This window comes from Artemia franciscana, chromosome 4 (assembly GCF_032884065.1).
Source record: "Artemia franciscana chromosome 4, ASM3288406v1, whole genome shotgun sequence".
In the NCBI taxonomy this organism is placed as follows: Eukaryota; Metazoa; Arthropoda; class Branchiopoda; order Anostraca; family Artemiidae; genus Artemia; species Artemia franciscana.
The window spans coordinates 32,732,348-32,757,358 of NC_088866.1; the positions used below are offsets into that span (position 1 = coordinate 32,732,348).

At 35.8% G+C, this 25,011-nt stretch overlaps 1 protein-coding gene across 1 annotated transcript in view; it reads right to left on the reverse strand.

The window, feature by feature from the left end:
* The window catches only part of LOC136026312 (eukaryotic translation initiation factor 4 gamma 3-like), a 131,084-nt gene extending 107,568 nt beyond the window's left edge, over nucleotides 1-23,516 (reverse strand). Inside the window, exons 1-2 of the mRNA XM_065702733.1 lie at nucleotides 23,404-23,516; nucleotides 9,001-9,090 (exon numbers count right to left, since the gene is read on the reverse strand). Coding sequence (XP_065558805.1) covers nucleotides 9,001-9,090; nucleotides 23,404-23,466 — 153 coding nt within the window. The 5' untranslated portion in view covers nucleotides 23,467-23,516. The remainder of the gene's footprint in view (nucleotides 1-9,000; nucleotides 9,091-23,403) is intronic.
* Between the last annotated feature and the right edge of the window lie 1,495 nt (nucleotides 23,517-25,011).

Here is a 25,011-nt window from a genome sequence, read left to right on the forward strand (position 1 = left end):
AGTACTGCAGAAGGACCAGGAATTAGCGTTGCGAAAGTATTGGTTAGACTAGACGGATTCTACACCCTCATGAGTTTTGTCGGTGCCATTGGATCTTCAATGGATGGATCTGGACTAACAGAAATTTTTGAATTGATGTACGCTTCCAATACAGTGGCTCATCTTCTAGGTGGTAGACGCAGCTGTTCACTCAAATCTGATAAAAAAAAAAAAACTTGTAGACGAAGGTTCAGATACAGAACTTGAATTGAATACATAACTTTCATTGAGTACGGTTAAACTTAGTGAAATCAAAGACCTATGTGAGTAAGTAATGGATGAACGAGCTTCTCTTGAACATATCCCCAAATCTTAAAGTCACGTGATGGTCAAATCTTCTCTGTCAGCTCTTAAATCAGAATGAAGTCACAAGACTTGAACAGGAAAACTGTGGATGCAGTATAAAGACATGGTTACCATTCTTTGATATTTTATCAGAGCTAAATGTAGAAGCCAATGAAAGCTTCTTTTGCAAAAAGTTTCTGACATGCCCCTTACCTCACAGCAGCTGGTAACAACAACTACATGAAGACGGCAAGGCTGTACCTACAATGAACGATGACGATGAAATGAACAGACTTTAACATACAAGCCCAACACTTGTCCAATTTTCCAAAAAAGGTTTGCACGTTCTGAGAAGATCGGGCAGATTTTAGGCCGATTTAGCTATATATATGGTCATAGTACAAGAACTGATGAGAAATCTGAAAAAGGCAACCTGATTGACTACAAGTAGAGGAATGACAGAAGTACAGACTTCAGTGGGGAATGGGACGTCCAGCCTGTGCTCACGTTAATCTTCTTAGGAAAGAAACGCAGCACAAACACAGCGTTTCTTCCAGCAACTGCGTAGTAGAGCTGACTTTGTTCTCTGCAAATTCCCAAACGCCGGTATTTTCATAGTAGGTGATTGCTGTTTCCTTTTTGAAGGAAACAACAGCTCAACTTGATTATTTCATTTTTAAGAAAAACGAATTTAGTAATAAGCCTGAAATAGGAGTAAATAACCGAGTTAAATACAATGTAGATTTGATCTTTTGCAACCGGTTCCATAAATTCAAAACGTAAATTCCGTAAATTCACAAATCATAATATTGTGATCATAGCATTTTGCCCCCCCCCCCAGCATCTCAGGATCGTGCAATTTTTCATGTATTTTCTTTTATCTAAAGTTGGACCCGGGTTAAATTATGTTTTGCTACCCCCCCCCCCCAGTATCTCAGGATCGTAAGACTTTTCATGTATTTTCGACGTATTTGAAAATACATGAAAAATCTGTTGCAAGCTCAGGTACAGACAATATGTACCTGAGATTGAATGTATACAAGCCTAAAATAGTAAAACCATGACTTACTTCCGTGGGAAATAAGGAAACTTTCCTTAAAAAAGTTAATTAGACTTAAAATTAATTTTTTCAGAATGGTATAACATCTGAAGCTAAATCACTGCGTAAACATATAAGAAAAGAAACACGTGAATCTGCTTCTGCATATTAAAAATGTAAAGTTAAGGATTTGTTGTCTACTAGGCCGAAACAGTGGTACAATAGTATAAAAAACTTGTGGAAAAACACATAATAATATAGATTTCCGTTTACAAGAAGAGCCCCTTGTTACAACTAATGATCTGAATAAATTTCGTTCCTCCATAGTTCAAAGCCTCCCTCCCCTCTCAATAAATACTGCTTATGATCTACACCCTCCCAATTTCCCTATTATTTTACCCTCAGATGTTAAGGCACAAATTAAAAATATTGAAAAGTGCAGCACATGTCCGCTAGACATCCCAATTTTACTAATTAAAGCCTTTGCAGACATCCTTTCAGAACCTTTGTCAGTACTTTTTAGTGAAATTACCTCTACTGGTAAGTTCCCTGATTGTTGGAAATTAGGTTTTATTTCTCCCGTAAAAAAGAAGGGTAGCGAACAAGATTTTTCTGGTGCCCGGCCCATTACTCTTACCCTGGTATTTTCCAAGTTACATGAAAGCTTTTTAGCTGATTGGTTGAAAGTAAAAATAATCCCCAATTTTGACCAAAGGCAATTCGGAAATTTGCCCTCTACCACACACTATCTGGTTCACCTTTTGGACATTATATGTAATAAACTTGAAAAACACTCTCAGGCCCAAATTTATTTCTTACCATGATAAACAATCTTAGTGTCGATTTCCCGGATAGATGGAAATTCATTGACGATTTAACTGTCTTAGCAACATTTTTCAAAAATCTAAACAGTAACCCAATGGACATCTTGGAGTCAATATCAGATGAAGCTATTGCTAGTGATATGAGAGTCAACCCTTTAAAGTCAACAGTTATAACAATTAGTTTCCTAAAAACTCTCCCTTCTTTCTCCTGTCCTACCCCCCCCCGCCGAGATGTCTGTTAACACTATGAAATTACTGGGTGTTATCATCTCAAGTGACTTAAAATGGGATTGCCCCGTTAAGGATTTATTAAAACGTACAAATGCTGCAAATGCTCTCTTCAAACTTCTTCATAAATTTAAATGTCCCAAATCGCATTGTTTGAGGATTTTTCTCTCTTTTGTACGTCCTACCCTCGAATGCGCTTATCCTGTTTGCCATCCTGGCATCTCCAATGAATTATCGGACAGAAGAGAGGCAGTTCAAAAAAGGTGTCTAAGAATTATCTTCATTGAGGTTAAAGTGCCTTACATTTCTCTTCTTCGGAGAGCAAATCTAATCACCCTTCAGGAAAACAGAGCCCAGATTTCCTTGCGTTTTGCCCATAATGCCATGCATAACCCTCATACTGCTTCTCTTATCCCTAGTGATCATTTACCTCCCCCCCCCCCAAAAAAAAATTCCTTCTTGCCCCAATAAGAGTTTCCACTGAAAGATATAGAAGAATATTAATCCCTCACATAGTTGAAATTTTAAAGTAGTAAACCCCCCCCCCTTCTCACTCTGCTTTTATCTTAAGAGCTCTAGTATTTATTTTTCAATTGCGTACTTTGTAATGCTTAATAGATGGACTTTTGTTGCAATTTTATAATTTTGTACTGACACTAAAGTGTGAATTCGGCCCTTTTGGGCTTGTGATAGCCACTCTTTTAAATAAAATTTTACCTTATCTAATTGACGGATATTTCTTGTCAAACATGCAATCTACAAAAAGTCTGGTTTTGAAGGCAGCAGAGGCACTGCAAAGACACATAAATACTTATTGCCTTTTTTAACATTCGTCTCCGTACGAGGGTGATCCACCGCTTTGAAAAAGATTCTTGACAGAATGGCAGGAAAATCGCTGAAGGAGCATTTGTTCAAACGGAGGGATCAAACAGACCTTATGATTACAAAACAAAAGTCGGGGATGATATCCACTGTTTAGATCGTTCATTGCTATTTTAGCGTCTTATAACTGTATCAAAAAGACTGAATATGGACGAAGAATCTTCTTTTAAAAATGAACTTCGCTCGTATCCAGCGTCACTTTTTGATGTTTCTGGTTTGATCTGAGACCCAATTAAGCAAGAGCTAGTAAAAGCTATCAAGCGACTTTCAAAAATTGACACTATTGTGGGAAAAGTTATCGGTGACGATACCGACTAGTTGGTGTAGTTACTGTATCGCTTATTCCTGAGCACCACAAGGTCCACCTGCATAGTGAGACTAAGGCATCCGCTTCAGGTGCAACTTGGGACATCGCAGCCATTGTTAAAAAGATTGGGATTGAAAACTGCAAACTGCTTCCCTTTCCTCACGTAATTCTTGGCTACGACGAAAACTCCTGTCAACAAGAACTTGGCAAAGCGGTTTCGATTTAACGGTTGATAGATGACGATCAGTCTAGGAAAAATACTTCTACGTTTTGTCAAATTGATGTTTCGAAAGAAGAGATTAAAGCAGTGGGAGAGGCTGCACTTTCTATATTGTAAGGTGGAAAAGCTGCTGACAATCTTTACAGTTATCGACACTGAGTCTTTCAACACAAAGTAGCAACGTCTACAGCTTTCTTCCATCCTGGAGACCTACTACTTCAACAGCAGCGAAATTTCACTCTTTCGGAGCCTATCATCAAGTTCAAGATTGGACTGAGGTTAAGACTCCTTCTCTTAATCCTCAACATTGGGGATGGAGACTCCAGAAGAGCACGGTGTATTCTATCCCTACGCATATTATCCTCATCGGCACCAAAGAAATGACAAAAAAACTAAACAAAACAAAACATAGTACATATTCGGGATCTATGTACCAGATTTCCCTGTTATGGACTTTCTACAAGTTCGCCTCATCCTTTGGATAGCAGTTCTTTTTCCGTACCACAAGTCACTTCTTTTCGATGGCTTGGGATTTCTGTTTACAATTCTTTAATTTCTTTTTGTTTTCAGACAATTCGGGATATGCAATTTAAGATAAACTGGGGTATTCTAAGATTGCTGGAAATCGTGGAAATTTCGGGGGACAAGCACTTACAAAACTGTACTCGAGTTTTTGCGACCATTCTGTGTTATTTTGTGCTGGGTTTTATATGCTTCTGAATAAAGGTGACGTAAAGAGGGTCAAGACGGATTACTATCGGTATTGTAAGTTCTTACTTTATATACCACGATAATTTTGGAACCGAAGGTTAATTAGTAATTATCAGCCACAAATATTTTTCATTTTTCTCGGATATTATTCTCTCAGTGGAAAAACTAAGTTCAAGATTAATTGACGAAGCGCCAATCCGTCTTGGTCCTAACAATCATCTTATCCGCCTTTTTTTCTAAAATTGTTATTTCTTTTTCTTGTAATTTGTGTTATTTGTAGTTCTTTGTTTTTTCTCCTTGTACTCCACTTTTTCCCTTTTGTAAGTGGGTAAGAAATAAATTATTATTTACTATTATTACTTCTCGCTGACACGATCCTGAGTTATGGATGGGACTTCGTCTGGTTATTGCATCGTAGGTCGAGTGGAGATCCAGTGTTTGCCATACTTTTTTTTTCTTGGCATTCATCTTAAGGCCAAAAGGTTTGGCAGCGTCCCTGACTTGGTTAAGGCAATGCTAGAGCTTTTGTTTGAAGGACTCTAAGAGGCTGATATAGTAAGCGAAATCAAAATCTTCGAATCTCTTATTATCCAACTGGATTCCATGTCCGTCGCAGGTCCAGAGAATATAATCACCGATAAGAATAAACAGCAGTGGTCATAGCACACAACCTTGCTTCACAAATATCTTGGTAAAAAAAAAAATAACGGTTAATCCCGTCACTTGTCTTCACGCAGCATTCTGTGTCTTTGTAGAAAGCTTCAATGATTCGTTTGAGCTTATCAGGAATACCGCAGTATTGGAGAACCTCCCAAAGTATTTGGAAATCTGCCGAGTCGAAAGCTTTCTTGAAGTCTATAAAGACCTACCAAAGCTTATTGCATCATTCATTCGCTTTTTCTAGCAGCATTCTAAAAGTAAATACAAGATCAGTGCATGATCAGCTTGTCCGAAATCGATGCTGCTCCTCTCGGAAATGTTCGTTCAACGTTGGTTGGATTTTATAAAGGAGTATAGTCGCCAATAGTTTGCTAGGTATGGATACAAGGCTGATACCTGTCTAGTTTTACCACTTTCAAGTAACGCCTTTTTTAAATATTTTGTTGAGAGTACTTTTGGTCCAATCCTTAGGAATTACTTCTGTTCTCCAAATTATAGAGAAAACGTGATCTATACAGTTATACATGCAGCTACTGAGCATTTAATTATTTCAGTAATTCGGTCTTTCAAAGGGGAGTTTCCAGACGTCAGATTCTTAGCTGTCTTTAGTATTTCCCCTCTTGAGGGTTCTTTAATATCAACGGATAGATTTAGAAATGGCGTGTGTGGTATATCTGGATTTCTCGAAGGTGGTGGTCTTTTTAACAACTTTTTGAAATGCCAATTCTTCTTCGACGGGTGCATTTGTCATTTTGGAAATTTTTCAACTATCTCATTGGTGTTGCGATACACTGACCGTCTAGCAGCTTCTTCCACCTTCTGCGCTTTCTGTTCAAGGCCACGGCGTTTATCAGCAGGGACACTCTTCTTCATAGCCTTATCAAGCATAGCATACTCTAATCCAACAGGGTGTCTCGCATCAGAGGAAAGAGTGGTGAGAGGAGATTTCTTTTTGCTAGTCCTCTTCTTGATCAGATTCCACGATTCGATGGAGATCCATTGATCCTTTGGCGACTTTTATATACCAACCGTTTTGTAGGCAGTATTATTGTAGGCTTTTCTGATAGCATTTCAAGCTGTATCTGGACTTTCATCTCACATCAGACCAAGGGTTTCAAATCTGTTGGTCAGTTTTAACACCAACTGTGACCGAATTTCTAAGTATCTCAGTTTCTCGCAGTCATAGGGCCATTGCCTAGCTGTCCTCACCTTTCTTAGGGCTGACAACTTTACTCTCATTTTTGTAGCCATCAGGCTATGGTCAGAGAAGAAGTCATCACATCTAAACGCGCGCACATCACATAATACCAATACCAAAGTGGTCGATCTGGTCTTTGTGAGGCCATCAAGAGAAATAAAGGAATTTTTATTTCTAAACAAGTTCACAACAATATTAACAAACCTGTAAACCGGCCAGCTGAATCTTTGTGCAAAAATAAAAGATTAATCAGACAACAATTAGAGTTTTAAACAGTTGCCACAGTTGCATTTTAGTCCCGTTTTCAGAAAAGGAGACTATTTTTTTAAATTGTATAATTTAGGTGTAAAATCAAGAAAAATACTAACTTTAAGATGTATTAATGCATTTTCTATCTCTTTAAAGTAAATTGTGGAATTGCAGTTTTTCAGAATAAGCTAACGTTTTGGACTGAGTCCATTGGGGAACAAAGCCTCGATATAGTCGGAACTGACAAATTCAAAAAAGATTAGTTAATTCTTTTCAGTGCAGATTTTGGTCAGTGTTAAAGCACGCAAAAACTCTAGTTAAGTTTAACAGATTTGAAAATCCCCTCTACTACTTGATAATCTAGGTCTTTTTTATTCTTACATTTAGTCTATAGTAACAAATGCATAGTCGAGACGATCTGGACACATTTGATTCAAGTTTACAAATTGTTTTTATTTTAATCAACCACTGACACACAATACTGACTTGGGTATAAATAGCCTATATATAGGCGCCCAGGGATTTTCTTGTCCAAAAACAAGAGCCAAGAGCTTATATGGCACTTGCGACGAGGCTGGAAGAGCCAAGAGCTTCTTCCCACCAAGTTTCATCAAGATCCTCCAACTCGAACTGTTTTCCAAGATTTCCGGTTTCCTCCTCCAACTCTCCCAAATGTCACCAGATCCGGTCGGGATTTAAAATAACAGCTCTGAGACACAAAGTCCTTCTAATTATCAAAGTTCAGTAAGATCTGATAACCCGTTCGTAAGTTAAAAATACCTCATTTTTCTAATTTTTCTGAATTACCGAATTACGCCCCCCTCCAACTCCCCCATAGAGAGTGGATCCGGTCCGGTCTTGTCTATCACGTATCTAGGACTTGTGCTTATTCTTCCCACCACCACCAAGTTCCCTCCCGATCTCTCCCCTCTAAGCGTTTCCCAAGATTTACGGTACCCCCCCCCCCAATGACACTGGATCAGGTCGGGATTTGAAATGAGAGGCCTGAGTTACGAGGTCCTTCTAAATATAAAATTTCATTAGGATCTGATCATTCGTTCATAACTTAAAAATACCTCTTTTTTTCTTATTTTTCCGAATTACCCCCCCCCCCCCGCAACTCCCCGAAAAAGAGCGGATCCGTTCCAGTTTTTAGTCACGTATATAGGACTTGTGCTTATTTTTCCTACTAAGTTTCATCCCGATCTCCCCACTAAGCATTTTCCATGATTTCAGATTTCCAACTCCCCCCAATGTCAGCGGATCCGGTCAGAATTTAAAATAAGATTTCTGAGACACGATATCCTTCTAAATATAGCATTTCATTAAGATCCGATCACCGGTTCGTAAGTTAAAAATACCTAATTTTTCCGAATTAACCGTCCCCCACTCTCCCCCAGATGGTCGAATCGGGGAAACAACTATTTTTAATTTAATCTGGTCTGGTCCCTGATGCGCCTGCCAAATTTCATCATCCTAGCTTATATGAAAGTGCCCAAACTAGCAAAACCAGGACAGACAGACCTAAAGACCGACAGAAATTGCGATCGCTATGTCACTTGGTAAATATCAAACGCCATAAAAACCATTTAAATAGGTCACGAGTTTGAGATAAGTCGGTTAGAGCCCTAATTTTGGGGAAAAAAACTCGTGTGACGTTAGCGACGACGAAAAACTGAGTGAACTTATGTTTATATAAATTTCAACAGCATAATACAAATCATGTTTCCCTTGTGAGTGGTCGCATCGGTTTTAGTATCAATGACGAATGCAAAATTACACAAAAGGGCAAAACAATTTGAACAAATAAAGAAGAAGGCATGGAACAAGGAACAGCAAAAATCACTCTGAATAGCTAGGGAAAAAGGCATTGAACAAAAAACAGCAAAGATCACATTGATTTGCAAACGGAAATGCTAAACAATGAAATCTGAAGTTAGAATTGCAAAACTACAATAGATTCAAGAAAGAGAATTCTTAACTCGTCTGTGACCGATAAACAGAAAGGATGAATTGATTATTAGTGTTAGTGACGCGTCCAAAATTACAGAAGATGACACATGACTCAGAAAAGCAAAAGAAAAGGACGTAGAACAAGAAACGGCAGCAAATCATAACATTGAATTCCAAACGGAAATGTGACTTAAAACTAAAAATAACACAATAATTATTCTATTGCATAATTTAGATAGTTCCAAAATTACAATAAAATAAGGAGAAAAGTGGAAAGGCAGGCAAAATCGTCATCAGAATAACACTAAAACAATGTTAAAAAGTAATAAATTGGAAAAAATTAATAATTTGCCAATTATTAAAAAGGATCTGCAAAAGTAATAATTGGCAGAAAAGGCAGATTACCTCTAAGGTTTTTTCACTGGCAAGGATTTCACGAACAATTGATGTTCCATCTGCTGTAGGTTGATTTCTAATAGAACTATCCATCCTTAACTGTAAGAAAAAATGGTAAAAAGAACAAAAAAATGATGCAATGAACAATCTGAGCCACTGAAAAAGAGCTCTAAATTTTAAGAAATTATTAAAAGAAGGAAAAAAAGTCAAACTAATACTATCTACGCAGAAAAAGAGCGATATTTATAGATATGAATCAAATTTAAAAGATCAGAATTCCAAAGAAGAAACAAGTCCAAGTTGGGAATACTTTAAACACTGCTGAATAAGTAAGCACTCTTGTCTTTATAAAAAAAAAAATAAGATTTTGCAATTCAAATAGATGCAGAGCCTTAGAAAGTGCTGTAAAAACCTGCATAACAAAAACAACGCTAGCTTTGGTTGAAAAAATCTTAGTACAAAAAAAAAGAAAAATGGGCATGTTTAGCTGGGTTGTTCGAGACTTGGGTAGGTCAAAAATTTTAGCAATCATTCCCAGGGATAAAGGGATTGCAATTTTTCACAGAAGAGGGAAGAAAGCTGTAGAGGACCCAATAAGAGGGCAACAACAGAGCCTTTTCAGTTACTGGTTTGAAACTTACTCCCACAAGTGCCAGGGTTTGCAGATGGGTTGAAATAGAAAACCATTCAGGCGTAATTTGTCTCGACTGTCTATTTGCCTTGAAAGTTTCAGAATTATACTATAGGCTGAAAAGAATTCTTGTTTTTGAAGGAGGGGGTTAGGTGGCCACAAAATGACCTGTAAAAAGTTTGAATCTGGTCAGTTGAAGACGCCCTAAAGGCCCAAAGCCACGAGGACACTCATATAAAACCAGGCTGGGAATCCCACTCCCCACAAAAATAAAAAAAAACGGCTGGAAACCAGTATTTTCCTAATCAACCTGAAATGTATATCCCTAAGTCCCTAGAACTAGAGCATGCTAACACAAAACAAAATGGAAGGAACCAAATGTTTCCTGGTGGAATCTGCAATCGCCACCCCCACACACCCTGAAACTTCCTACCAATGCTCATAAGACCTGTCTTACCTTTCAAACTCTGTGCTGTTAGGCATGTGAATGAAATATTTTATGCTGTAAATGAACAGTTGATTTTTGAAGAAGGGGAAGTAACTAACGATTTTAGGAAACCCCTAATTACACGTCTGTATAAGAAAGGTGATAAGAGTTAGTGTAATAATTTTCGGGTTATTAGCCTGGTCTCTGTAGGTAGCAAATATGATACTTTTTCGACGGAGATTTGCTTTAAGAGAAGAACAATGCAGATTTAGAAAGGGTAGAGGGTGTGTCAACCAAATTTTAACTCTTAGGTTAATAATCAAGAAGTACCTAAGTTATCGAACACCTTTGGTGCTCAGTTTCATATATCGTGAGCAATCGTTTGATTCTGTTGATAAAAAATCTTTAGCGAAGGTCTTATACTTGTATGGTAAACCAGAAAAACAAATTAAAGTGATTTGTGCTATATACAAGGATAACACTGCTACAGTTAATAATGTTAGCAGCTGGTTTAGTATTAAATCAGGAGTTTAGCAGAGTTCTGCTCTATCTCCCATTATATGGATTGTTTGATGGGCTTTGTCTGAAGGACCACAAGGCAAGCAATGGGGGATACAGAATAAAATGGGGAGGAAAAACTTTCCTGGACTTAGATTATGGTGATGATTTAAGCATCCTAGATGAAAGTGAAAGCGAATTGAATGAGCCTTCAGAGGTTTTGCGAGTAATGGGGGGACACAGAATCAAATGGGGAGGAAAAACTTTCCTGGACTTAGATTATGGTGATGATTTAAGCATCCTAGATGCAAGTGAAAGCAAATTGAATGAGCCTTCAGAGGTTTTGCGAGTTCAGGGTGCTAGAATAGGTTTGAAAATTAATGTTCAGAAGACTAACTCACAGAGGCTAGGAATAAGTGAAAATCAAAATGTGATGTTGGGTAAGGAAAACATTGTATCGGGTAGATAGCTTCACTTACCTTGATAGTATTCTTAGTAAAGATGGTGTGAGCAGTGAAGATTTTAAAAATAAAATAGCCAAGGTTCAGGGTGTTTTTCATAGTTAAAGAAAGTTTGGAAGATAAGTATGGAAACCAAAATTAGAATATTTTAAGCTACAGTGATGACAGAGGTCAAATATAGTTCAGGGGACAAACTCATTTTTTCGTATCCAAGGCCACCGTTTAGAGAGGGCCCAAGACCCAAGGGTCACACCTTGAGCTGGCACTAACGCAGTTGCCCTATCCGACGGTGAATGTTTATTCATACACCTAGTAGACATTGGATTGAAAACCAGATGGCTGAGGGTGTGCATTGGGAACTCCCTCGAGGCCATGCTGTGTTCCGATTCTGAAAATGCTTTGTTGCTGAAAATCAAGATTGAAGAATCCCCATCCGTAGGGGCTATGAGCGTGGATGGGGAGTTGTTGAGAAGTGACTGTGAATTCTCGTCAGCATGCATGTGCTCCCAGAACCCAGAGCCAGAAATGGCGAAGGGCTCAAAAAACTCTGAGGCTGAGACAAGTGGATATAAAACAAATTGGTGCTCTCACACAGAACAGAGCAAGCCTGAATTGGGAATAACGCTAGTAGCAATGACAACTGGGAGAATCCCAATCACAGAAAGAAACCCAGCCAGAGGGAGAAAAGGGAAGCCAGAGGGCTTGGGGCAGGTGGTCTGCACCCTCCATGGACCAACTCCCCCTCAAGATAAATTATTAAGAATATTTTATCCCAAAACTTATGAGAACTGACCCACGGCCCTCCATGGCCTGAATTCCACATCCTCCAAAAACAATATAAGCAATATTTTATTCTAAAACTTATCAGAGCAGACCCATGGCCCTTCAAGGGCACCCACCCCCCCCCCTCCCCAAAAAAATATATATTGATGAATTTTATTCCAGACTTACACGAGGTAAGCCCTGGCCTTCGATTGCACGACAAAAAAAAATAATGATCTTATATTCCAGATTAATGGGATTCCACCACTGGGTCTCCACCCCCCCCCCCAAAAAAAAAAAATATATTAACAATGTTTTATTCTAAAATTTATGGGAGCTAATCCTGGACCAAACCCCCCCCCCCCCCCAAAAAAAAAAATTAATAATGTTTTATTCTAAAACTTATGAGAACTTACTCCTGGCCCTCTATATCCCCTCCCCCCCCCCCCAAAAAAAAAATATATATGATTTCTTTTGGAATATATTATTCTAAATCTTATGGGGGCTGGCCCCATGGCCTTCCAGGGCCCGAAGCCCCCCCCCCAGGAAAAAATAATGATGTTCTATCCTAAAACTTAACTGAACTAGCCCCTGGGCCTCTATGACCCGACCCCCTCCCCCCAAAAACAATATTCCATTCCAAGATTATGGGAGCCAATCCCTGGCTTTACATAACCCGACTACATCCCTCCTTTCAAAAAACTATTAATGATATTCTATTCCAAAACTTATGGGAGCCGAAATTCTGGCCCTCCATACCCCCCCCCCAATGTACAAACACAAAAATTGTAACAATATTTTATTTCGAAACTTTTAGAGTTAACCCCTGGCCCTCCATAACCTGACCCCTCCCAAAAAAAAAATACCTAAGTTATTAACAATATTTCCTTCCCAAACTTATGGGAGCTGACCCGTGACCCTCCCTGGCCCCACCCCTTCCCAACACACAGGAGTGGTTTTCTGGGGGGGAATACATCTAGTACCACGAGATAGTTTGGAAGATTTGGTATTAGACATGCACAAAAAAAAAATTAAAAAAGGTCTCTAAAACTATACGTGTCTTGAAAAGTCTTTGAAAGAACTAACAAAATTAAACCAAATATTTGATATATCATAATATTAATTGCTAAAAGCTCATCAGTTCAAGATTTTATTAATTCTCTCACACAACAGCCATACTTAAACTGAGGTTAAAATACTTGCTTTGCACTAAATATTAAGCTAGTTTTTGCCATATACAAATCTAAAACTATTGGCGTCATTGACGCTTTACTAAAAACGAATTACATTACAAATATTTTTTATGCACTCATTACAAAATTGAAAACAAAAAATAAAAATAACAGTGAAGTTTAATTTTGAACTGGTGAGCTTTTGGCAATCAATATCACTATACCATCAAATATTCAGTTCGATTTTACTATTTCTTTCCAAGACTATTCAAGATAAATAAATTTTCATCACAAACAGTTTGGCTACTCCCCCTTTCCTAGCTGTAGAAGTCAAAAGCCTACTGCATCAATGGTGCTTCACTGAAAGCCATCTGTGTTACAAATATTTTCTTTTCCAGTTATTACAGCATTGAAAATGAAAATAAAAATTACAGTGAAATAAAATCTTGAACTACTAATCTTTCAACAATTAATGTCACTATGTATCAAACATTAAGTTTAATTTTATTAGTGTTTCCCTAGACAGTCCAAATACAGTTTTCCGTGAGGCACCAATGACATAGAAGGTATAGCACTTTTACAGTAAGTGAATGACGCAGTACCCAGACTCTTGTTTGAGCTGATTTTTGTTCATTTTAAGCTTGATTTGCACATTCAATTTACGTTTTATGATTTATTTATTCATTTATATTAGTTTCTGTAGTATGTTTGTTTGCTATAATTGTTTATTTAGTTTCTGTTTGTTTTTGGTTTCATTTATACTTTGCATATTCAATTTAAGCTTTATTCGTTTTAAGATCTATTTATTCATTTATATTAGTGCCTGCTGTATATTTTTTGCTATGATGGTTTATTTAACTTCTGTTTGTATTGGGTCTCATTTATTCTTTAATAGTAACTTCTAGTCGTCTACCTAATACCTAAACCAGGGAAAGAGGAATACTCAAACCCTGGTCAAACAGAATGATCACATTTCCCTCCTTTCAATTGAAAGTGATGAAAAAATTGATTTGTTGGATTTTAAAAAGTAATCCAGAGCCAATATCCAACAAAATATCTAAAAAGTGAAGTGAATTTATTAAAAAGTGAATTTATGACAGGAGGCTCTAAAGACACTACAGTTCACCAATTGGTGTGGCGGGTAGAGCAAGCCTTAGAAAGAGCAATTGATAATGCTACTTTTGAATCCATAGAAATGGCCATAGAGGAAGCAAGATTAGATAGATCTGTTCCAAAATCAAATTCCCATATGCTTAGTGGCAGGGGGGGGGGTAATCTCCCCACACATGTGGAACCAGGCCATGATCAGCCTGCTAAATTTAAGAAAATAGCAATCTGTATATAGCCAGACATATGTGAATGACCTACTATCCTTACTGAGAGGAAAATATCTAAGGACAATGTTTGAACTGGGACAGCACATGCTGGACAACATTCAAATATGTTCACAGAATCATAAACTGTGTTTAGCACCTCAAAAGAGTGAAGTAGTATTATTCACAAAAAAGAGGAAATGGCAAGCTACTTTTACGCTAAAGATATATGATCACCCATTATGCCTGAAAAAGCAGGTGAAATGCCTAGGGCTAATGATCGATCATCAACTTTGCTGGAAAACACATTGTCTTGATAAGGCAAGGAAACCCCAGCTTCACTAATTCAATGCCGTCAAATGGTGGGAAAGAACTGGATCTTGACTCCCAATAAGATCATGTATTTATATAGGACAGTAATTAGACCTATTTTATTATGTGGATGCAAAGGCTAGCATGCCTAATAATTATATGAGCATTTCATGAAACCACTACTGCATCTATAGAGTTTATACTGGGACTTCAGCCCATAGACAATATTCTAGAAGAATAAGCAGTGAAAAATGCTGTCAGACTACAAATGAACTGTCAATGAACCCAAAGCCGTCCTGGCTAAGTGGTTGGGGCGCTGGTGTGAGAATTCTTTGTCCAAGGGCAAAGGTTCAATTCCAGTTGTGACCAATTACATGGTTGGGGACGGGGGTCAGTGGTGTGGGTCAGCTCAGCCAGAGTCGACCCAGCTCTAAATGGGTACCTGGAAAAAATCCGAGGAAGGTAAACAGGAAGGTTGTATGAAAACACAGGATGGTTGGCCCCAGCCCCCCATTGCACTTCCTGGCTGAAGGGACATGAAACAGGGGTCAGCACTGCTGGTTTGGACATTAAGGGTCTAGTGCTGTCTTACTTACTTACTTCTTAAAATGAACCCAAAGACAGCATATACAAAATAGGAAGAGTAAAGAACATGTTGGCACCTGTAGCTTGTTGTTTCAGTGCAAGGAGCTGCAGAAGCCCAAATATAAAACTATCCCAGCAATAAAAACAGAGAGGCAATTGGCAGCAGGTGACAGTCTTCTCTACCCTACATAGTGCTACATACAAACATATAAACTACATACATATACATAAAAACATACTATTCTTTAGCAATGAAAAAATTTTTAACTGCAGCCTTGAAGGAAGCCAAATGACTCAAAATTCTTATTTTAATTGGAATAATATCCCATACAGAGGCGGCAAAATTTCAAATTACAAAAGAAGCTCTAACCATATTTCTAAATGGGTGCACCAGATTTGATGCCCCTCATGTATCATGGCTCTGGACATCACTATTAACGGGAAAAAATCGAAAGAAGAGGGAAGGATATTATTGATAAACTTATATGTGAAAATACTAACTTGGTCTTGTTTTTGAAATATCAAAAGTTGATTTTTAGTGTAAAGTTCATTAATATTATGAGTAAACAAAGTTTTAGGTGACAAAAGTTTAACAGCTACATGTTGAATTTTTGCTATAACAGGACACAAAATTACTAGCCCATACAGAGTAACCATAACAAATGTATGAGAAAAAAAAGTGAAATAAAGCAATCAAAGAATTTTCTGGGATACTAGGTTTTTAACTCGGCGAAGCAAACCCAGAGATCTGGACAACTTTGAAGCTATAATATTTGAAAGTGTTTTCCATGATAGATTTTCATCAATTCAGAACCCACATATTTTGTTAACTTTACTCTTTTTATTTCATTTCCATTTAATATTAATTCTAAATTAGTTTCAATACTAGAGATTCGAGAGAATAAAATGTAATTAGTTTTAGTATACTTTAATGTCAAAAGATTGAAATCTGTCCGCTCAAAAAACTCAGTCATTGCCATTATCATTTTATCAAAAAGTAGATCAGCTGATGGAGCAGCTACATGTAAAAGGGTATTATCTACAAAAAGGATTATACCAGCCTCTGACAAATAATATTTAATCCAATCTATAAAAATTAAAATAGAAGAGGACCGAGTAGAGAACCTGGGTATCTGCAAGCTACAGCACTAGCTGCAGAAGTAAAACACTAATTCACTACAATTTGCTTCTGGTCAATTAAATAAGATTCAAATTAAGACAAACTCTTTCTAGTCACACTGATTTTCTCCAGCTCAAGCAATAACTATTTATGGTAAAGCAAGTCAAAAGCCTTCTTCAAATCCAGGAATAAAGCAGCTGGAATCAGTCCTGCTTCAAACAAAGTATTTATCCAATCAACAAGGGGAACATGATAAAAAGTTGATTTTTAGTGTAAAGTTCATTAATATTATGAGTAAACAAAGTTTTAGCAACAAAAGTTTAACAGCTACATGTTGAATTTTTCTATAACTGGACACAAAATTACTAGCCCATACAGAGAACCCATAACAAATGTATGGGTAAAAAATAGTGTAAAAATACAAAAAAAAAATAATATGGCTAAAAAAAATAATTTACTAGGATACTGGGTTTTTAACTCCAAGAAGCACACCAGGACATCTGGACAACTTTGAAGCTATAACATTTGAATGGGTTTTCCATGATAGATTTACTTCAATCATAAAACCCAAATATTTTGTAACCTTTATTCTTTTTATTTGATTTCTATTTAATATCAATTCTAAATTAGTTTCAATTCAAGAGATTCGAGAGAGAAAAATGTAATTAATTTTAGTATATTTTAATGTCAAAAGATTGGAATCTGCCCCATCACAAACCTCAGTCATTGCCTTTATCATTTTATCAAAATATAGATAAGCTGATGGAGCAGCTACATGTAAAAGGGTATTGTCTACAAAAAGGATTATACCAGCCTCTGACAATTAATACTTAACCTCATCTATAAAAATAAAAAATAGAAGAGGACCGAGTATAGAACCTGTGGTATCAGCAAGCTATAGCAATAGCCGCAGAAGTAAAATACTCATTCACTACAATTTGCTTCTGGTCAATTAAATAAGATTCAAATTAAGACAAACTCTTTCCAGTCACACTGATTTTCTCCAGCTCAAGTAATAACTGTTCATGGTAAAGCATGTCAAAAGCCTTCTTCAAATCCAGGAATAAAGCAGCTGGAATCAGTCCTGCTTCAAACAATGTATTTATCCAATCAACAAGTTTAATAGTTGCCATTTCTGTGGACATTTTTTTTCTTTAACCAAATTGGGTATTTATAAGAATTTTATTATTTTTAATGTAATCAGTTAGCCTGGATCCTATCACCTTTTCATATATTTTTGAAAAAAAAGGGAGGATAGAAGTGGGTCTTTTTGTTTGAAGGTTTGTCTCTCTTATCTCCTTTGTGCAATGGTATTATTTTAGCCACCTTCAAAACTTCCAAGAAAATTCATTTTTCCATAGATTTATTTATCAAATTACATATAACTGGTGTTATAGCTGATTTAGCAATTTTAAGAGAAATCCTGTATACACCAGTTGAATTTGATTGTATTCTACTGATATTTTTCTCACTTCATTTATAGTACAAGGATTAAAAACCAACTGATTTTCTACTGGAACTTCCAACTGAACTATTTTGGGAGGCTGCTTAATTCTTTTCCAAGCATCATTGCAAAGTTTTGCTCCCTCAATAGAAAAATATCCACATAAATAACTTGCAACATCCTTTAGAGTAGTCCAATCCCCCCCCCCCTCTGATTGTAATTTATTAATGACTTCTATTTTATCCTTTTGACCTAGGAGTGAATTTATCATTTTCCATATTTTTTTTATATATCATATTTGTGCTTCATAAATTCATTTTGTAAATACATTTTTTCAGCTTTCCATTGAAATCCATTTTAAGTATTTTGGCAAATATTAAACTGCTGAAAATTAATGACAAATGTTTCACATAGGTATATTTTATACAATTCATTTTTCAAACTTATAAAATTTAGAATACCTTGTGTAATCCATTGTTTCTTTGGGAATTTTGTCCTACCCCTTTTAATTCTTCTAAGAGGACATTCTCATTCAATATCTTTGTAAACATTGCAACAAAAATATCATACACAACCAACAGGTTAACTTCTTCAAAAACTGGAGTAAAATCTAAATCACCCATTTCTTATTCAAATTTTTTTTAAGTTATCTTTTCTTAATTCACAAAAAAAAAATTATTTATTTGACCAATCTTACATATAATCCTGTAAGATTTTTTTATTTTACTAAGAAAACAGAGATGGTTGGATCCATCTATAAGTAAAACATCAGCGTATGAACTTTCAAGCAGCTTTCCATTCACAAATATTTTATCAATCAGCATTGCAGACTTATCAGTTACTTGTGTGGGAATAGTTACCAGAGGGTACTGGAAAGGTGAAATCATTAAATTCAGAAAATCTAGATGGCTTGTACTTTTATGATGGTCAATATTGAAATCAATCATAACTAGTTTACATTCATGATCACTATTAAATTTCTCCATCTCCTCAATATAGACATCCTTATTAAATTATGATGTCTCGTAGACCAAACCAACAACTACGTTTTTTATCAGATTTATCATTGATTTCAATAAGAAGAGTCTCAAGCCTTCCTTCAAGCCACAGCAAGAGATTTTCCCTCACCCAATACAAAACTCCTTCCTTTATCAACAAAGCCAGACTCCCTTAATCCTTAACATGACATACTGATCACTGAGTGACCTAATTTTTGAGATGGCTGAACTGTTTTCCAGCTTGGCTAGTACATAGCCACCATCAGTCCAGACATTCCTAACTCCCCATTTATCATGTGCCAGATTTAGCAGTTACTTGCCATTTGGGGTTAAATACTTGCATATAAACACATTCAATCTGGCCAACTTCTTTTTGTTCATGATGCTTTGCATAATTAAAAGAATAAAAAGTGACAGAAATGGGCAGGAGAATATTCTCTACTGAACTAACTCAAGTATGTAAGCATTCAGTTGATTTGATGTCACTAGCAAGCACACAGATCCTCATCTTAGTATTGAATAACTTTAGGATGCTACTGGGCAGTGTTTCTCTACCTTTCTGAGACAGTCCATGGATTAGAAAAATGTTCAATCTTCTATCCTGTTCCAAATTTTTGTTGCAGTATTCTAGAATTTTGACAAAATTTTTCAGCACTATTATTTGACCTTGAAACCCCTTGAGCATCTTCAAATATTTGCAAATTTCTAACTGTAATCAACTCTTATTGCCTTATAGATCTTGGTGACAATAGTCTTAATTGCTTGTTCACTGATCATGCTTTTGCTGCCTAAACATTTCTCAATCACCTGTTTGTAATTATCCTGACAAAGATTATCTTTCAATTTGACAATTTCACTCTGCAACTTTACTAGGGCAGACAAGAGTGAAGATACACTGTTTGTTGAAGCAGCACCAGCAATTCTGATTATTTATTTGATACACATCCAGAAATATGCCAAGTTCAGTAAAAGCACCTTGAGCTCCTTTTGTTAGTTTTTTCTTCAAAGCTTTGGCAAAATTCACTGTGAATGGCAAAATGAATCCCTTACTTGGTGATACTTTTTTTTGTGATCCATAGAATAATACTTGATAAGATTTTCCCTCCTTAATGCAGTTATACTGACTATTTGAACAGGCCACAAAGGATGGTTGTAGAATTTGCCAATTGCAACATCATTAACTCTGTGAGACATGACAAACTTGATAATGTCTAATTTCCTGAAGCTCAAGAATGTCTAATTTTTTATGCCAACCCGTCAAACAGCTTTTTACATAGCAAGTGTTTATCAACAGCTAGCTATTACACCAGTAATGTAGTCCATAAATAATAATCCAATTATTCCACTTTTTTGAAACTTCTATAATCCCCAAAGGTCACTGAGTCCAAATAGATCAAACTATTGACAGTGATAAAAGGCTGTAAAATATCAAAACAGTAATCCTTTGTGAAACCCTGGCTAAACAATAGGCCTAAATACTGGTATTGATCTTAACAGGTCAAAGGTAGGTGAAAGACTGAGTGTAATAATTATGTGTCAATAATTTTGCAAAATGCTAATTATAGTCAGCTTCAAATTAAGAGAAGTTTCAGGATATTTAACCCTCAAACTTTTATGACACTATACAGGACAATAGTATGCCAAGAGGTAGAATATTAGGGCCATATTTGAGTCATTTACCATATCAGCATCAACTGCAATGTTTAGGACTCCCTTCCTAGCAGTTTGGACAGGACTGACCTGATCAATACATTTTGTATTATGAAGGATGTTGATTTCTTCAAGCTTCATCATAACTCAGACACTTGACAAAACTTGTACAAACTGTAGCAGCTGCCAGACTAAACAACTTGTATTACACTATACAGGACAATATTATGTCCGGTGGTAGAATATAAGAGAAATATTTGAGTCATTTACCATATCAGCATCAACTGCAATGTTTGGTCCCTTCCCAGCAGTTTGGAAAGGATTAACCTGATCAATACATTCTGTGTTATGAAGGGTGTTGATAATGTGGACTGGGCTGATTTTTTCAAGCTTAGTCATTACTCAGCCACATGACAAATCTTTGATAAACTGTATCAGCTTCCAGTGAACAAGAAAACAAGTGAATGTAGCTTTATTGACTAAGCAATAGTTTAGCATATACCATAGTTTTTGCACAAATGGTGCAAACATTTAAGAGTGCTCTCATTGAAACTTGAGTTCTATGAAAAACAGTTGCTGTAATATAGTTAGTTGTATAGTTGTTTTTACTAAAGAATACTTTTTTTATTTTTTGTTTTTCAGTGTGCTTTTGAGCTGTCATTTCCTGTATTTGTATTACAACAAGCCTATGGCTTTCTCCTGTTTTGAATAAAATAATAAATAAATAAATAATTCATTGCATCTCCTGGCATTTTGTGCCCCTAGGCTTGAACCCAGTGCACCTATTTGTAAATCCTGGCCTGGCTATCTCAGAAGTTTCAACCAGCAGCAAGTGGCTCTGCATTGGGGCCAAATTAAAACTTTTTGTCACAAAATGGATGAAAAAACTATCTTCCCATGACACAATAATTTAAAACTTAAAAACAACACTAGGACTTTTACTTTCTATTCAAATAAGCCACCTTCTTATCTTCAAGGATCAATGATTTAACCTGGCTAAACAATTGAGTGCTCTCTAGATTATAGCTAGTATTGTAATAATTATAAATTCTCTTAGTTTTCATTATTGATAGCAAATGAAAATTTACTTTTTACCAAGAAAACAGTAGGCTATTTACTGGTTCTTTGATACAAACAGGCCTAGAGCAAAATTGAATGTAGTAAAATTCTAGTTTAGCTACTTTTTGCTATCTCAGAAAGGGGTGAGGTTAGAAAAATAAAACTTTCAGTAATGAATCCAGGATTGACAACATACTCTGTAAATAAATTAGGCCTATCAAGTTTCTATGTAAACTCTCTTCTGATTCTAAGTCTTAGAAATTTGCCTAATTGACAGGTTTATACCTATTGAAATTTTGACAAACCAACATTTACCCTAATTTTAAGTTATTGGTTTCTTTTCCTCTAGTTTTAGTTCTTAAAATGTAATTTCTGTTATTTGAGTGAAATTTTCAGCCTCATCAATGGTTTTTTTTTTTAACCTCATAAATTGGGATTGAGCAAAGCTGTGAACCTGAAAACAGTTATTGTTGCAAATAATTTAAGAAGGTCATCTATTTTTTCATGTTTCACTTTTAGAAGACAAGAATTTTAAAGGTCATGGCCCTCTAGAGGGAGAAGGAGTAGAGGTGGGTACTTCAAACGGTAAAATTATAGCAGTTCATATAACTAGGGCGAAGGAGTAGAGGTGGGTACTTCAAACGGTAAAATTATAGCAGTTCATATAACTGGCTTACCAATGAAGTGAATATACCACTCAATGCCTTTTTTATGGTTTTTACAAATATAATAATTACTTCTGCCTTAAATTCAAATTTAAGCACTTTTTAACCTACCCTAACCTAAACTAACCTTATTATAAATAATTTTAGCACTGAGGATATGTAGCATTATTTTTTGAAAACAATGGAAAAGATGATGCTGAGAAAACATAGTATTATTTTGTGGAAAATGAGTTATAAGTCATACTTTAATTGAAAATTTTTCATTTTTAAGAGCTCAAAAAGTGCTTAAATTTGAATTGGCATTAGAAGTAATTATTATATTTGTAAAGAACATAAAAAAAAGGCATCAAGCAGTATGTTCAATTTATTGGTCAGTCAGTAACATGAATTGTCATAATTTTTTGAAAATCTGTCATTTTTAAGAGCTCAAAAAGTGCTTAAATTTCAATTTAAGGTAGAAGCAATTATTATATTCATAAAGATCATAAAAAAAGGCATCAAGTGGTGTGATTACTTTATTGGTAATTCAGTTAGCCTATATGAACTGCTATAATTTTACCCTTCAAAATACCTTCCAAGGACATACTTTAGTCTGTAGACCTATCCCCAAAAGTTTCATATTTCTAACCTAACTCCTTTCTAGGATAGCAAACAGTAGCTAAAATAGAATTGTATCTTGATTGTAATAGCTTAATTGATAACAGGGCTAGAATATAGACTAAATTACTATTTAAAGTTATTAGCTTGAAGGATGAGCTTAACTAGGCTTAAGATTAGGAAATAGGCCTAGCCTAAGTTATTAGCTTAAATTATGTAAAGTAGGCTATACAAAGACCAGAAAAATACACTAAACAGTTGTTTTTTTTAAACTATTATTTTTTAAAGCCAACATTGGGCTTCTGCAGGGAAACTACCATAATTGTGAATAAACTTCAATCAAAAGCAACTTCAATAGCCCAATAAGGGCAGTAAGTTGGCTATATTACTAATCCTAATATGTTCACATAATTTTATAGAGCTTCCATAAAAACAGGAATCAATGTAGGATAGGCCTAGAAACTATAAATTTTGTTTACACAGGGCAGGCTTTTCAAAATTTCAAGAAATGTCATTCCCGTTATTGCCGATGGAACGGCATCACGAAGCAGTGTCAGGTAAGCAGAACCTGATGTCTTTGGGATATACTTCCTAACGAAATGGGGTTAGCAACTTTGTGAAATGTCTCGTAACCAAAGCTTGCTTTTTTCACAATGACAGATTTTACATTGAAAAATGAACAAAAAAGTAAAAATGAAAGGAGAAAATAGAGCCTTACCTGAAAAAATACAATCGCTAACACTAAATTTATAATTTTCTTATCATTTTTCGGAATCTTCATAAGTTTTTGGTCACTAATAGCTTGTCCAGGCTGTCTGTTTTTTGGACAACTGGGGCAAAAAATAAAAAGTAGTTATATCTAGTCTTTATTTATTCTAAGCCACTTTCGAAATTTATTGGTAACTTTTAGTTTTCTTTCCATGACACTTTTTTTGAAAACCAGTGCATACTGCCGTTTTTTTTTTCAATTGCTTTTTATTTTCTGCCCTTCTGATTTATTGGTCTTGAAAAAAAGTTCAGACAGATATTTGACACTCCCAGCAACTCCTTGCATTTTCTAAAGAAGTGGGTCGTCTTATGTGTTCACAACGGTAGCTTTTAAAAAAGCTGAGAATAGTTTAATTATTAGTAACAGTGCTTTTACAATTTTCCCTGTTCCGTGGGAGAACATGACACGCTAGCTAAAATAAGGGATCAAGACAGTTTGTATTTTGAAGGTGCCAAAATAATTCTTACCTTCTCTCCTCCCCAAAAGATAGTAATTAGTGACGTCTTTGTCTTCGGTTATAATCACCGAAGTTTTGCCAGAGTTTGTTTTGTTTCATAAAAGATTCCTGCTCCCCATCCTTTTTTTTGCAAAGCCTGACCCTACAACTCGGGATTTTAGTAAAAATATCCTAAGCGCGTATCAAAACCAAATGTTGAAGATGTTTGAAGATATGAGGACTAGGTTTGGAAAAATGCGTCTGATTTCATGTACATCAGATGTTTTAATAGCCCATGGGTTATTTCTTTATATCTGATTTCATGTATATCATGTACATTTCTTCATATTTGCATGTGATTTTATGTATATCAGTTGATTTTATTAGCCCATGTGATATTTCTTTATATAAAATATCTATATTTCATAATTATGAGATAATTTGCTCAAAGGAGCTGAGATATGATGTTGTCTGGAAAAAGGGATGGAGAAATGAAAAAGGAAACTAATTTTAAAATACTGTTAATATGTACATTAATAAGTTCTACGCTTGTCGGTTCTGTAGGGACATAAATTACTATGGCTTAAATATTGCGCTTTTTAGTCCCAATTGAGTAATTAGCATTCTATGACTAAGACCTCCCAAATCTCAGCAAGACTTAGAGATTGTGTTCTTCATTATAAGCCCCAATACTCAACTCTGCACCTTAGCCTTCCAGCCTGATTACATAATTTCAATATCACCTAATTTCATGTTTTCTATTTCTGGAATGTGAGTTTCATAAAATACCAACAAGAATTGTTCAAAACTATCGGACTCATTAGTCAAAATGTCAATATAGTAGACAGCAGTTTGTTAACGTTGTAAAATTCGAAGTTGCAATTTCACGTGATTTCAATCATTAAAATTGTATGTCCTCCGTAAAAGATACGCTTCCAAACACTGTACGACAGTGAAAATTACATCTTTTCATGTCTAGACAAAACACTTAAGCGGGATTTAATCCAGACAATAACAAGTTCCTCGGACCTTAAGCACGAATGAAACCTTCTTTAGATTTGAATTCAATCTTATTAATGACGTGATTTTTCACGTTTGGTTATGCTCTTTTATAAAGAAAA